At 56.0% G+C, this 12,348-nt stretch overlaps 3 protein-coding genes across 3 annotated transcripts; 2 read left to right on the top strand and 1 right to left on the bottom strand.

Annotated features, from left to right (window-relative positions):
• Nucleotides 1-862: 862 nt before the first annotated feature.
• Nucleotides 863-3,605, top strand: LMH87_008116 (uncharacterized protein; the record flags this gene model as incomplete). Its single annotated transcript, XM_056194671.1, has 2 exons — nt 863-1,042; nt 1,602-3,605. The coding sequence occupies 2 exons, from the start codon at nt 863-865 to the stop codon at nt 3,603-3,605; spliced, it is 2,184 nt and encodes a 727-aa protein (XP_056057207.1).
• A 1,172-nt stretch (nt 3,606-4,777) lies between these two features.
• Nucleotides 4,778-6,912, bottom strand: LMH87_008115 (uncharacterized protein; the record flags this gene model as incomplete). Its single annotated transcript, XM_056194597.1, has 2 exons — nt 4,778-6,694; nt 6,757-6,912. 2 exons carry the CDS (start codon nt 6,910-6,912, stop codon nt 4,778-4,780), a joined length of 2,073 nt encoding a protein of 690 aa, XP_056057206.1.
• A 3,473-nt stretch (nt 6,913-10,385) lies between these two features.
• LMH87_008114 (uncharacterized protein) lies at nt 10,386-12,342 on the top strand (the record flags this gene model as incomplete). Its single annotated transcript, XM_056194483.1, has 2 exons — nt 10,386-12,112; nt 12,195-12,342. The coding sequence occupies 2 exons, from the start codon at nt 10,386-10,388 to the stop codon at nt 12,340-12,342; spliced, it is 1,875 nt and encodes a 624-aa protein (XP_056057205.1).
• Nucleotides 12,343-12,348: the final 6 nt, after the last annotated feature.

The raw sequence follows: 12,348 nt of genomic DNA, 5'->3' as shown, positions 1-12,348 counted from the left end.
TACACTTCGTACCTTTTACTGGTAACTTATCCTCCCCAAAGGCCCTGGATCAGGCCGTCCCAGTTGACAGGTTTCCTTCAACAGCGAGTGCCACGGCAGGGTTTCAGCGCCTCAGACCGCTAAACTGCCAAACTGCCCGCTGATGCCCGCTAAATCCGCAGACCCCACCTCCCCACCAAGACCCTGCAGGGCGCGCTGAACGGGCCTGTACTTGTGCGCTACAGCGCGCTGCCAGTGCCCCAACGCGGCCGCTCATGTACACTGGAGTACCCGCTGAGATGGAAATGCCTGCCTGTCCAGACTGTCTAAATACTGTTAGACTGTCGAGGCTCCTCATCGTGCCCAACCACCGACCTCGTGAGCCGCTGAAACATAACATGTCGACCTCGTTTGCTCCCTCGCCTCTTCCTCTCTTGCATCCTATGCTTTGACTTCACTTACATCGCTTCGAAACGACTCTCGAAATCGCTTTTGTCCTATCCCACCAACAAAGGCTCCCCGGACCTACGACCACCCTCGCCTCGACCGCGATCCCTTCGTGTACCCTCATCACCGCCTACAAACGCTAGCCTCATCAACCGCATTCCCTCGCCTCCCTTGACAATATCTTGCTCCTCCATACGCCAGCTACTCTCAACTATCGTCCCATAACTATCCACATTCATCCGCATCGCTACGCCGGCTATTCTCAGTACCATGGTCGTCCTGCGGCCCTCGACAGTCCAGGTCCGCTACGTCACGCCGCTGCTCTCGCCTGTGGCTCGATCGCAATAACCGACGACGCCCTCGATTTTTTTTTTCTTTTGCTCTCGAAACAACAAAAACACCAAACATCTGTCGCGATTGCGCCCATCTGCTCGAGATGGCGCCGCCGTCGCGCAGATCGACTCCCACACCCGACGCCAGCGCTGGCCGCTCCGCGACACCCTCAGCCACGCTGCAGTGCTGCTGTGGCCGCGCCCTATGCCCAGCCGTGCGAAGAAATACAACCCTCATCGAAACCGTCGAAAAAGATGCGCATACGGCAGCGCAGCTTGGTCAGGTAAGAGAACCGACATCATTTTTCTTTCTTTCCTTCTTTTTTCTCTTCCCCGTCGCGTGTCCCGCGTCCACTGTGGCTCTCTCTGCCCTTGCTCCAGCGCCTCGGCTCGCTTCCTCCACACGCATGTCGCCATAATTCACGTTCCAGCCAACCAGCCTGACCATGACCATCCAATACGCCACCTCATGCAACCCTCCTTCGCGCCCGCGTCCTCCTTACGCTAGCCCTCCTCGGCGTCGCATCCTCCATCTACTGCATCCAATCGTTCCCCCATTCCTTCTAGCCGACTTCTGCGCGTGTACTCTCAATAAACATCCCATTGTTTTTTGCTTTGCTGCGAGTCAGCCTCTCTGCCCTCACGGCGCGCTCTCCCTGGCCGTTGCATACCACCCGGAATGGCCTTTCTCTGTCTCACCTAATTTTGTTTTTGCTTTTCCTTGTCTCTATTTTTCTGCACTCTCTCCGTTCGACCCAACGCCCGAACCCTTCTGCGATTCACATTGTCGCGCACCATGACCGCATAATGCAGTGAATCATTCCCACTGACCGTCACACGCAGGCTCTACTCGCCCGTCACGAGGCCTACAAGGCCGACGCCGAGCGAGATCGCCTCGAACTCACTACCCGCATCGCCCGTCTCGAAATGGAGAACCGTGTCCTGGAAGCAGCCAACGCTGCCAAAATCCAGGAAAACCGCGCCCTTCTCGACCAGCTCGAGACCCTCAACACTACAGTCTCCGACGCCGACGCTAAAATCAGACTGCTCGAGACCAATCTGCTCTCTTCAAATCAGTCCGTCCGTCGTCTGGAGAGCACCGCCGCCCGTGCTGCTGATGCGGAACGCCACCTGTCCATGCTGGAGCACGAACAGGACCGCCTGCACGAGGAGCTTCGTTCTACTAGGGAAGATGCTCGCTCCCACGCCTTGCGCTTTAAAGAGGCACAGCGCGGCCTGACGGATATGCAAGATCAGCTCGACCGTCTGGAAGTGGAAGCCTCTCAGGAGCGCGAACGCCATGCCGACATTGTCACGCGCATGGAGCGACAGCGTGACGTTGAGAAGCAGCTCGACGCTGCCGCTGGTCGTCTCAAGGGCGCCGCTGCCACTCGTTCTCTACAAAGCGATGGAAAAAACAACAAGATTGTCGGCCATTTCGTTCGCGATCTTCTCCAGGACAACGCAAATCTCCAGCTTGGCGTCGCCGAGCTTAGAGAGCTTCTCGAGAATTCCAACGACGAGATTCAGACCTTGCGAGAACAGCTCATGTACCACGAACCCCCTCAAGACGATCACTTTACGAGCCCTGCCTCCACTCTCAAGGCCGAACTCGAAGGCAAGCTGGACGACCGCCCACATCACATTGGCCCGGCTCTCTCCCAAGAACTACACATCCATCATCACTACCACGCCCCCTCCACACCAAAACCTGTCAAGAAGCTCAAGAGGACCAGAACTGGCTTGCTTCCTGTAGGCATCTGCACGCCCTCTACATCGCTCTCAGCACCTGGCACGCCGCCGCAAGCTACCTCTGAATGGGGCGGGCGTCTGCCTTGCTCGCCAACAGCGCCTGCTCTGCTGTCTCACGCTAGCCATGAGGACTTGACCCCAACTACCTCGAAACCTCCGCCAGTATGGTCTGCGCTATCAAATTTGCAATCTGAGACGGACTATTCATCCTCTGTTCCCAGCTCGCCGCTGGCCAACCACAAAGCCGTGTTTGACTCGGATCCGCCCACAGCAATGGCATCGCCAGTCACAAGTCTAGATCCTCTGTCTCCGCCCTGGGCAGCGTCGCACGCGAAGCGACCGTCGGTGGCGTCGTCGCATAGTTTTCAGTCGCTCGCCTGCTTGGAATCGGAACCCGATCTCCCCCCTATGCCACGGGAGACAATACCCGAGGAAGATGAGTCGATATCCGACCATGGCTACGGCGGGCCGTCATCGGACAGCATCTTTACAGATGATATGGACATGCGCCCAGGCAGCATCATATCGCCTCGACGCATGTTGCGTAGGACCGCCTCGCATGAGTCCATAATGTCACTCTCAGGTGGCCTCGACATCCACACGCTGCAAGCCCGCCCAAGCCAAATGACCTTGCGTCCTTTCGGTGGCGCCGATGCTGTGGTCACTGGTATTGTTGCCCAGCCCACTTTGTCGCGCTCTGCCAACAAGCGAAGTGATGTCGCCCTGCGCGATAACTTTGCTGGCCTAAAGACCCCGCGCAATGTCTCCTCGCCATCCACGAGCAGCCAGGGCAAACTCCGCGGCTGGACAGCCTGGCGGCCGTGGGGGGGCAGTGGCCCTGCCGAAGCCGACATGTCGAGCCCTAGCCCGGCAGCCAACCAAGCTACCCCCGACGCACCACCCGTGACACCGCAAAAGCAGGCCAAGGAAAAGGAACGGGAAGTGGACCGATCGCCAGGCATCAACCAGCCCGGATCCATTCCAGGATTTCAAGAATACTGGGCGTCACAAAAGCGAAAGGGTGCACCAGCGCAGGTTACTGCACAGATCATTGACCGCGACGCCCTGAACGATGGTCTTCAAGGCCTAAACTAGAGACAAATAATATTGTCACAGCAAATACGCCACAGAAGGTGGCCCTACTGATAACACTACAAATGGCATAGAAGGGAGCTGGGATTATTGTATTTTCTGCATACATTTACGGAGTTTGTTACTACCGAAACCTTTTTATGTTAGAATTCGGATTGGATGGATACGGACGTTTCAGCACGCGATACCCTCGGCCGCACTAGGCCGTCTCTTTGTTTGACAGTATGACTACATATGAATTAAATTGTAATGGCACATCTCTTCACTTACTCGGTGACTGCTACGTCCTGCTTAGTGCGACAAGATGACTTGTGCATGTTCGATCAGGGTCACTTGTCCAACCGCCGGATTACTACTGTCAATGTCCAAACATTAAATTAAAGAGGAACAAAAATTGCTAGCATACTCTCACGTCGTGCATGTGTAATTCCACGGCGCCTAGGACACGAAATCCGTCGCTCACGACCGTCAAAGTTCGGGGCGGCGCTCGCATCCAGGACTGAACGTATGCAATCATACATGAGACGGGAATAGTAATTAGCAAATCACGAGCAACAAATACCAGTGAGACAAGAAGAGAAACCCTGCAGCAGAGCTAACCGTGAGTTATGAGATAAGAAAACGAAAACTTCTGGGCCACAAACCGCACCAGTCACACCAACACTGTCACGTACTGAGTATTACAAGCCAGCGACTGAGACACCATTGTCTCAATAAAGCTCCCCGACCCAAGACACGAAAAATCTTTTCTTGCTGTTTCGCGCCAGGAATGGCAAGCTGATGAGCTCGTCTTCTACGTATGCGGCTTTTTTTTTTAATTGTCCCAAGCGGACTACCGCTCTCTCGTGCGTGATGCAGGACATTTCACAGGACTAAGAGACAAGACAGGATTGAAGAAACGAGTGTCGACATTTGGATTTTCTAAAAAGCTTACTTAGTGTAAAAGAAATCCTCGATGCTTCTTCCAAGGCTAAATCTGTCAGAGGTCATCTCCCAGCGTGTTGTCAATTTCCCGTAGCCAATAAAAACACAAAAATCAGATTGTCATTAATTCATCCTCCAGTATCCATCTTGTCAGGTTCCGTCTCTCATTTTTCGTTCATGTCAAATGCAGCTCTAGTCGTAGCACATTTCTATTTTAGCCGGATATTTTTTTGGATGCGGAACAGCACCGCTTAAGCGCTGCTGGTGGTGGCGGCAGAGCTGGTGGTAGCCTTGCGGGCAAGCATCGTCATGAAGCTGGAGGGACCGCTGACAGTAGGGCCGGCGGAGGTGGCCGCGCTGGAGACATCGCCCAGGGCATCGCCGGTGGGAAGAACACCACGCTTCTCCGCGGAGCTGACGGCGGAAGTGGCAGCGCTGGAGACATCGCCGACAGCATCGCCGGTAGGGAGGACACCGCGCTTCTCGGCGGAGCTGACGGCGGAAGTGGCAGCGCTGGAGACATCGCCAACAACATCACCGGTGGGAAGGAGTCCACGCTTCTCAACAGAGCTGGCAGCAGACGTGGCAGAAGTAGCAGCGCTGGAGACATCGCCAACAACATCACCGGTGGGCAGGAGTCCACGCTTCTCAGCGGAGGTGGCAGAGGTGGAAGAAGCAGAGGTGGTCGCACTCTCAGTAGAGTTCATGGCCTTGCGGGCAAGAATAGTGCCGTTCTTGGCACCACCGAGGACGCCGCCCAGAGTGCTCTCGACAGGGCCGGTAGCAGAGCTGACGGCAGAGGTAGCAGCGCTGGCAACATCGCCAACAACGTTACCAGTGGGCAGGAGTCCACGCTTCTCAGCGGAGGTAGCAGAGGTGGAAGAAGCAGAGGTGGTCGCACTCTCAGTAGAGTTCATAGCCTTGCGGGCAAGAAGAGTGCCGTTCTTGGCACCGCCGAGGACACCGCCGACGGTGCTCTCGAGGGGACCAGTAGCAGAGCCAACGGCAGAAGTGGCGGCGCCAACAATGTTGCCAACAGCACCACCAGTGGGCAGGATTCCGCGCTTAGCGGCGGAAGAGGACGTGGCAGAAGTAGCAGCGCTGGAGACATCGCCAACAACATCACCGGTGGGCAGGAGTCCACGCTTCTCAGCGGAGGTAGCAGTGGAAGAAGCAGAGGTGGCGCTCTCAGTAGAGTTCATAGCCTTGCGGGCAAGAAGAGTGCCGTTCTTGGCACCACCGAGGATACCACCGACGGTGCTCTCAAGAGGACCAGTAGCAGAGCTGACAGCCGAGGTGGCAGCACCGACAACATCGCTAACCGCACCGCCAGTGGGCAAGACTCCGCGCTTAGCGGCAGAAGAGGAAGTAGCAGAGCTGGAAGTAGCGCTCTCGGTAGAGTTCATGACCTTGCGGGCAGCCAGGGTGCCGTTCTTAGCACCTCCGGCGGCGCTCTCCAGAGGGGCAGCGGCGGAGCTGACAGCCGAGGTGGCGGCACCGACGACATCGCCAACGACGCCACCAGTAGGCAGGATATCACGCTTAGCTGCTGAAGAGGTAGCGCTAGAGGCAGCGCTCTCGGTAGAGCCCATGGCGTTCCTGAGGCCAAGGCCAGCGACGGCGGAAGTGGCACCACCGACGACATCGCTAACGGCATCGCCAAGAGGGTTACCGGTAGGCAGAATGCCGCGCTTTTCAGCGGAAGTAGCAGAGCTGGAAGCGGCGCTCGAAGAAGTGGCGCTCTCAGTAGAGTTCATGGCTTTGCGGGCAAGAAGAGTGCCGTTCTTGGCACCACCGAGGGTGCTCTCGAGAGGGCCAGCAGCGGAGCTGACGGCAGAAGTGGCAGCACCAACGGCATCGCCAACAGCATCACCAGAGGGCAGGATCCCGCGCTTGCCGGCCGAGAGCGTGCCGTTGTTGGCGGGCTTCATGGGTGTGGTGGAATTTGTGATGTTCATGGCACCGCTGCCGGGGGCCATGCGAGCGGCGTGGGCGGTCTTGTTCATGGCAGCACCACCTGTGAGAGGGACGGTCGAGTTGGTCAGACCGGTCGCGGCAGCGGCAGCAGCTGACGTAGCAGCGGAGGCAGCTGATGAAGCAGCGGCAGCTGTGGGCTTGGCGCCGATGATGGCGTCGTGAACCATGTCGCGGAAGTGAGCAAGCATCTCCTGCGCGGTATCGGTTAGTAAACACTCTTTGGGTGCGAAGACGTCAGGATAGGTGAACGTACGGGAACCTTGTCAACCGCAGCACCAGTCGCGGCAGAAGCGGTCGAGGCCGATGTGGGAGCGCTCAGGCTGGCGGAGATGGCATCGGCGCTGAGCTGGGCGTTGGCCGACTGGGCGGCAATGGCCAGGGCGAGGAGGTGAAGAGTCTTGAACTGCATGGTGGCGGCTGTAAATTTGTTGAAAAGAAACAAGGTTCTGTTGGTGCTCGATGCTACTCTGGTGATAGCTGATGTCGAGATACTCCAGAAAAAGAAGTGCTCTCTTGGCAGGAACTGAAAGGAGCTTATATAGATTTCGTTTCAATGGCGATGCGGCGTATATTCCGTGGGCTGTAAGTGACTCGGGAGTGTCCCGTCCTGCCCGCGAGCTTCTCCGAACGAGCTACAGCTCCCCCGATGCAGATCCATTGACAGATCCTTTCCAGATTGGAAGCACAGATATGGCATTTTCTGATGCGCAACCGTGTCCATGATGGTGATCGCATTCCAGGGCAGCTTCGCAAGCTACCCACCTGTGCCCGGCAGTCTGGAGGTCGGGATATTTCTCAGGGCGAGCTCTGGAAAGAAAGCTTGTCTAGGTTTCGCAATAGTGGAGCGGAGGGACGAAAAATTCCACCAGGGGCAAGCTCTTCATCGGGCGAGGGAATCTCGCATCGCCGCTCATGTTACCACAGACGCTGGGATTGGCTCCGGGCGAGTGGGAACTTTGGAAAGATCGCCTTTCGCAGCTTCCAATCGAGGATACAGACTACGACGTCCAGAGTTCAGACGGAGAGTCAAAGGGGAGCTCCACTGTGGATTATGTGCTGAGGGACTGATATTGAATAGTCGGGCGCGGGAATCCAGGTTCCCAGAGGTTGGGGCTGCGAAAGGCGCAAAGTGAGGCTCAAGCTCTAGCTGCGAGCCGCGCTAGCTCTGGAGCTTTGGCGTGGGATTGAGCGCTGTGCCTGCGTCAGATCGACGATCTACAGCATGAAGGCTCTGTCTGGTCTCGGTTTGGATATGCCAGGAGGGGAGACGCACACCTTGGGCAGGCTGTGCCCATAGGTGGCCCGGGTGGGCATCAAATGTGGAAGACCGTGCTCGCGGCAACCTGGAATTGGGTGTCCGGTGCGGCCACCTCTCATCCATAAAAGGGAAAAACTTTACCATTCCTCCGACGGCGAGGGAATAAAGGTGAGAAGAAGTGAGACACCGACGCTGGCCCAATCGGGACCGTCATTTGCTGATGGTGCGCGGCTGGAATGCGGCTGTAAGACACTGGACGGTGGACTACATTCTTGGCTCTCATGGCCACTGATAGCCATCAGTGGCTAAAAATGCATCGGAGAAGGAAAAAGAATGTGACTGGCCAACGAGGGAACAGAACTTTACAGTCTCTCTTGCGCCGCTGACGTGAAGCTTCCTGAGACAAGGAGTCACATAACCGTATCCCAACGCCCGCTGGTAAAAAGATGGCACCCTACCAAGCAATTAGCGCGAGCCACGCAGTAATCAAGCAATCAAGCAATTTAGCTCGTCCGAGGTCGTTGTTCAATACTACTGGTGCAATCACCTGCGCGAACATTCCCTCGTCACCTTTTCGCTCTCGAGTCTCAAGGCAGCTTTTTGGAGCTGTCGGAAGACGGACTCTGGTCGCGATCTCAGAGAGGTCGAAATCAGTAGCGCATTGCTGAATCGAGTAAGATGGGCAATTAGACCCCCACGGGTTCCGAGAGAGAACAGACACTGGACCAATCTTGCCTTTCGGCCCAACCACCCGAAAAACGGCTCTCGCCCTCCATATCTCTGCGTGTGCTGCCCCCCACACCTTCGTAATCTCTACCGAGAGACGACACACATGTGAGCCAAGACATGCTGTTCGTCCCAGGAACTGTTTGACGAGTCGACAAGTCAAACACGTTCTGAGATCTGCGTCACCCCATGGCTGTGGCAAGCCATTCAGACAGCCCCGTTCAGGTCGCGGATTTCGGGAAGCTTCGCACTGGCCAGGGAGGCCATCTTCCCCTTGCGCAAGTCTCAATCACCTGTGCACTAATGGCGTCCTGCTTGCTCTTATCCGGCAATGCTTGACACCTATGCAGAGCACCATCGCGATGGGCTTTGTGATAAATGTCTCGACAGTTACAGCCGCCGCACTCTATGACGTATAGAGTAGAGGTGATCAAACTCTATCAAGCTTGGTGTGCGCCCATGCGCCCTCAAATTTTCCGGTCCATGTAGATGTTAGTGCCAGGCGCAAGCTCGTAGGCGTTGATCTTTTGCCACCGCACGCGGCCCGCGAAACGCTACGTACCTCACACCCCTAAACTTTTAATTTTTCCTTCCGACGGATTCAGGCTCTATTCTACTTATGTGCAAGTGCGAAAGGCAAATTTATATCGTACCTGACTACTCCAAACTGAGAAATCGGTCCTCGAGAAAACGGCCCTTGAGATACATCTCAAGGACACATATCAAATTGGTCGCTATAGACGAGACTTGCAGCTATAACGAAGAGTATAAGAGATGAGCTATTGGTCGCAGGTTGAATATGAATGGTTGGAAATGAAAGTAGTAACGATAATAGCGAACAGAGAAATAATAAGAAGAATGGTTGCAACGTGGTGTCTATACAGTGCACTTCAGCGGAATAGAATATTCGACGAAAAATATAGATGAGAAAAGTCAACATACAAATAGAGTCTGCAAGCTGCAAACAATCATTTTATTGAAGAAAAAGAAGTACTGTAGATGATGCTTTCAAGACCAGGCATTTTCGCATTCCCAGAGCTCAGACACTTGCACGTCTCTTGAGAGTCGAGTTTTCTGCAGTCAATGTCTAATCACCAGACAACGAAACGGAGATTACGCCAGGAGCGTAGTCGCAGCGCACCTCAAAGAAAGAAATTTAGACACAGTTATTGCATACTGTAAAGCCGTCATGAAAGTTTTTGGCGCAGTTGGTTTAAAGTTTTCGACTCTCATGAAAAGCCGCGAATGATGTTTTCCGCAGTATGGCAGACATGTCCCGATGTACTATCTTATATATAGATCCCCCCATTATTGTAGTCCAGAACGATTCTATCTATATTGCTTCATAATTACATGATTGTTCTAGGACTTCCTCGACATGCCTACAGGGACGACTGGTGATTGTCGCGGTATGCGCGGATACACAAGTGGAAAAAGGATGCGGCCAGGGTAAAAAAAATCTCAAAATCATGTCTGTGACTCCGAGTTTGCTTAAAGTTCCCTTTACAGGCCAAGGGGAGTGTAGACCTTTATATCAAATACCATCTTCAGCTAGACGTGTCTCAATGACATGTGCCACCCCATGCCACCGGCCGGTTTTCCTCGACATCCAGCTCCCAAGCTTCTAGAAAATATAAAGAAAAACTGTAAATCAACTCTAACGTCTCCTTTTTCCTGAGAGTATATTTCATGTCTTGTAGCATAATTCTGCAAATTTTGCGCGGCCACTGCAGAACCGCAAACATCCAATCAAACGCCCCGCCAAAGCCCAATCTGGCCAAAACGCGCCTCCTTTGATCTCTCCACTCACCACCATCACCACCATCTTCAAATCCAAACTTGCAAGCGCCATTACGGCCCCCAAAATCACTTCGCCTGCCAGCCCCCAAAACTTCATCATGGCGCAGAAGGGACGCAAAGGTGGCGCCACGCCGAAGCAGGCCAAGTCGCCCAAAGGCGCCGCGGCGGCAGCAGCAGCGGGCGGCCCCTCCACGACCATGGTCCAGGGCGCGTCCATCCTCATCATCCTGCAGCTCATCTCGCGCCTCATCACCTTCATCGCCAACCAGCTGCTGGTGCGGTACCTCACGGCGCCGCTGCTCGGCCTGTCGACGCAGCTCGAGGTGTACTACCTCTCGGTTCTCTTCTTTGCGCGCGAGAGCCTGCGCGTGGCCATCCAGCGCCAGGGCAGCATCGGCGACGGCGTGAAAGCACCGCCGCCGTCCACCGAGGGGGACGGCGACGCTGCGGCAGTGCCCGCCGCGCCGAGCGAAAAGGCCAAGGCAGGTGGCGGCAAGGACAAGCCGGAAGCGAAGAAGGGGTCCATGGACCCCGTCGAGAGCCAGGCCCTCATCAATCTCGGCTACCTCTCCATCGCGCTGGGCACAGTGACCAGCCTCGGCCTCGGCTGGATGTACCTCGCCTACGCCAACCCCTCGACGCTGGAGACGCCGTACATGACGCTGTCTCTACAGGTGTACGGCCTGGCGGCCATGGTGGAGCTGCTCTCGGAGCCGTGCTTTGTGCTGCTGCAGTCGGTCATGCTGCTGCGCACGCGCGCCGCCGCCGAGTCCATCGCCACGTGCGTGCGCTGCCTCGTCGTCTTCTCCACGGCCGTCAACGCGGCCCGCCGCGGCATCGAGGTCGGCGTCATGCCCTGGGCGCTCGGCCAGCTCGCGTACGGGTCGGCGCTCGTCCTCGTCTACGTCTCCTCGGGCTGGCGCATCGGCAGCCTTGTCGGCTACTCGCTGCTGCCGCGGCGCATCGAAAACGCCAACCCCGGCGCCTTCATCCTCGCCCGCTTCTACAGGCCCACCATCCGCCTCGCCGGCAGCATGATGACGCAGAGCGTCGTCAAGCACATGCTCACCCAGGGCGACACCTTTCTCATCTCCCTCCTCGCCTCGCCCGTCGTCCAGGGCTCGTACGCCCTCGCCAACAACTACGGCGGCCTGCTCGCTCGCCTGCTCTTCCAGCCGATTGAGGAGTCGACCCGCAGCTACTTTTCCAAGTTGCTCGTCAAGCCTGAGAAGACGCCGTCGGCTGTGCGCGAGGCCAGCAAGAGCCTGCACACGCTCCTGCGTCTGTATTTACTCCTCTCCGGCTTTGTCGTCAGCATCGGCCCCTTTGCCGCACCTCCATTGCTGCGCATCATTGTCGGCAGCCGCTGGGACGGCTCGGGTGCGGGCGACGTCCTTGCCATCTACTGCCTCTACGTGCCTTTTCTGGCCATCAATGGCTTGACCGAGTCGTTTGTCGCCAGTGTCGCCACCGAGGCCGAGGTCCACCGGCAGTCCGTTTGGATGGGCTTCTTCTCCGCCATGTTTGCCGGCTCGGCCTACATATTCATGGGCGTCCTGGGCTTCGGCGCCCAGGGCCTCGTCTATGCCAACATTGTCAACATGTTTTGCCGCATCATCTGGAGTCTCCTCTTCATCAAGAGATACTTCACCCGCTACAACGAGAACTTTTCCGTGCGCAAGCTTATTCCCGACGAGACCATTGCTGTCTCCGTCTCTACATTTGCGGGCCTATATCAAACAGGCATCGCAAAGGAGATTGACGAGACACCCATCACGGCTGCCATCATGATTAGCAGCTCTGGCGTGGTGCTGCTCATATTGATGTACGTATTTTCATTGCCCTGTATATTTCCGGACCCAAACTTTTAAATGTGCTATATGACAGACTGACACAAATACCAACAGATTGTTCATGGAAAAAGACTTCCTCGTCGAATGCGTAGACTCTCTCGGCGAGCCTCCCACGGAGGAAGATAAGGAGGTCTCCAAGGAAGACTCCAAGGAGAGCTCAAAGGAGTTCGCCAAGGCCTCCAAGAAGAGCTCCAAGAAATAATGTATA

The sequence above is a fragment of the Akanthomyces muscarius genome (assembly GCF_028009165.1).
Source record: "Akanthomyces muscarius strain Ve6 chromosome Unknown contig_16, whole genome shotgun sequence".
Classification (NCBI taxonomy): domain Eukaryota; kingdom Fungi; phylum Ascomycota; class Sordariomycetes; order Hypocreales; family Cordycipitaceae; genus Akanthomyces; species Akanthomyces muscarius.
The sequence above is the reverse complement of the archived record's forward strand: the minus strand, read 5'-3'. Positions and strand labels throughout refer to the sequence as shown.